Source organism: Oncorhynchus mykiss, chromosome 9, assembly GCF_013265735.2.
Source record: "Oncorhynchus mykiss isolate Arlee chromosome 9, USDA_OmykA_1.1, whole genome shotgun sequence".
In the NCBI taxonomy this organism is placed as follows: Eukaryota; Metazoa; Chordata; class Actinopteri; order Salmoniformes; family Salmonidae; genus Oncorhynchus; species Oncorhynchus mykiss.
The window spans coordinates 16307552-16310157 of record NC_048573.1 but is presented as its reverse complement, the minus strand read 5'-3'; the positions used below and the strand labels follow the sequence as shown (position 1 = coordinate 16310157).

The following is a 2606-nucleotide window of genomic DNA, read 5'->3' as shown; positions in this document are numbered from 1 at the left end:
TCAGTGAGAGGTGTTTCAACCATACATTTCCATTGGGATAAGATCTGAATTGTGTGTGAGAGAGAGTGAGATTCTGAGCGCACGGCTTGAGGTAGAATTTGACCTTAACACACATCCCTGTATCAACAATTAGTGACACATTCTTCCTACTCCCTGCCTTTAGCCACAGATCTTGGATCAGATTATCCTATCTACAATTCTACCCTTCACCATTAAAAATGGCAAAGGGCAACCTCTACCTCCTCCTTCCCTCAGAGCCAGCGGCTTCCTCAGGTCAGGCCTCGTAGCATCTCAGAGTAGAGCTGATCTAGGATCCTTTTTACCTTTTAGATCATAATTAATAAGAAGTCATGCTCAGGGGTGACCTGATCCTAGATCAGCACTTCTACTATTGAGTTGCTTTATGGATATGGGCCTGGGTCAGGCGGCTCCAGGGTCTCTCCAGCCTCCGAAGATCTTCTCCAGGTAGAAGCCTCTGGCCAGGGACAGGCGGTCCTGGTGCTTCCCAGACACCAGGGCGGGAGGGAAGGAAGGCAGGAAGGAAGGAGATGGAAAGGATCTTTGGGATGTGTTGTATTCATGAATTTATTCATTCATGTTGTACACATATACAGGGTACACATATACAGGGTGCACATCTACAGGGTACACATCTACAGGGTACACATATACAGGGTACATATATACAGGGTATACATATACAGGGTACACGTACAGGGTACACATCTACATGGTACACATCTGGAGTACTTCTCCTGTGCTATTCGGTGTCCTGTGTGAATCTAAGTGTGTGTTCTCTAATTCTCTCCTTTTCTCTTTCTTTCTCTCTCTCGGAGGACCTGAGCCCTAGGACCATGTCCCAGGACTACCTGACAGGATGACTCCTTGCTGTCCCCAGTCCACCTGGCCGTGCTGCTGCTCCAGTTTCAACTGACCTGAGCCCTAGGACCATGCCCCAGGACTACCTGACATGATGACTCCTTGCTGTCCCCAGTCCACCTGACCGTGCTGCTACTCCAGTTTTAACTGTTCTGCCTTATTATTATTCGACCATGCTGGTCATTTATGAACATTTTAACATCTTGGCCATGTTCTGTTATAATCTCCACCCGGCACAGCCAGAAGAGGACTGGCCACCCCACATAGCCTGGTTCCTCTCTAGGTTTCTTCCTAGGTTTTGGCCTTTCTAGGGAGTTTTTCCTAGCCACCGTGCTTCTACACCTGCATTGCTTGCTGTTTGGGGTTTTAGGCTGGGTTTCTGTACAGCACTTTGAGATATCAGCTGATGTACGAATGGCTATATAAATCAATTTGATTTGATTTGATTTATAGGGTACACATATACAGGGAACACATCTACAGGGTACACATCTACAGGGTAAACATATACAGGGAACACATATACAGGGTACACATCTACAGGGTGCACATACACAGGGTACACATATACAGGGTACACATACACAGGGTACACATATACAGGGTACACATATACAGGGAGCACATCTACAGGGTACACATATACCGGGAACACATATGCAGGGTACACATCTACAGGGTGCACATACACAGGGTACACATATACAAGGTACACATACACAGGGTACACATATACAGGGGACACATCTACAGGGTACACATCTACAGGGTACACATACACAGGGAACACATCTACAGGGTACACATACACAGGGTACACATATACAGGGTACACATACACAGGGTACACATCTACAGGGAACACATCTACAGGGTACACATATACAGGAAACACATCTACAGGGTACACATCTACAGGGTAAACATACACAGGGAACACATCTACAGGGTACACATCTACAGGGTACACATCTACAGGGTACACGTATACCGGGTACACATCTACAGGGTACACATATACAGGGTACACATATACAGGGTACACATATACAGGGTACTCATCTACAGGGTACACATATACAGGGTACACATCTACAGGGTACACGTATACAGGGTACACAGTGTGGAACAGGGACCCCCAGCCATGTATTTAAACTTTTTCAGAATTTGCATACCTGATTCAACTTGTCAACTAATCATAAATCCCCTGACTACTTAAATCAGGTGTGCTAGTTCAGGGCAACAACAACATTGTGAAATGTCTGAGAAGGCACATTTTGTTATTTAACGCAACAGATTTTTGTGACCAAAAACTATTGGTAGAGTTGAAAATGCGTTGGAAACACATTGAAATTCAGATTGTTATTCGGTACATGAAAGACAGAAAAAAATGTTTTATGTGTCCTACGTCATCACTCAGTTTTGTTTATCCTCAACATGTCAGTTTGGTGGAAACACCAGCTGTGGGAAAATGCGCATATTTTGTTTATGCAGATTTTTAAATATTGGCAATTTGATGGAAACCTAGCTACTATTTAATATCAACTGTTAATCAATCAATCAATGTATGATCAATGAATGATCCATCTAAACTGTCGATTGTCCAACTGAAGTCCCTGCCCACCTAACAGCGAGGCATTGCCACAGAGAGCGGGCATTGGCTTCGTAAGAAGCATTTCAAGGTCCTGGAGTGGCCTAGCCAGTCTCCAGATCTGCAAATTATGGTG

General features: G+C 44.6%; 1 protein-coding gene across 1 annotated transcript; it reads right to left on the bottom strand.

Moving 5' to 3' along the window:
• Window positions 1-420: 420 nt before the first annotated feature.
• LOC118966164 (repetitive proline-rich cell wall protein 1-like) lies at window positions 421-2025 on the bottom strand. The gene is made up of 3 exons (XM_036989261.1): window positions 1983-2025; window positions 1434-1881; window positions 421-559 (listed from the first exon to the last, which is right to left on the bottom strand). The coding sequence occupies exons 1-3, from the start codon at window positions 2023-2025 to the stop codon at window positions 421-423; spliced, it is 630 nt and encodes a 209-aa protein (XP_036845156.1).
• Window positions 2026-2606: the final 581 nt, after the last annotated feature.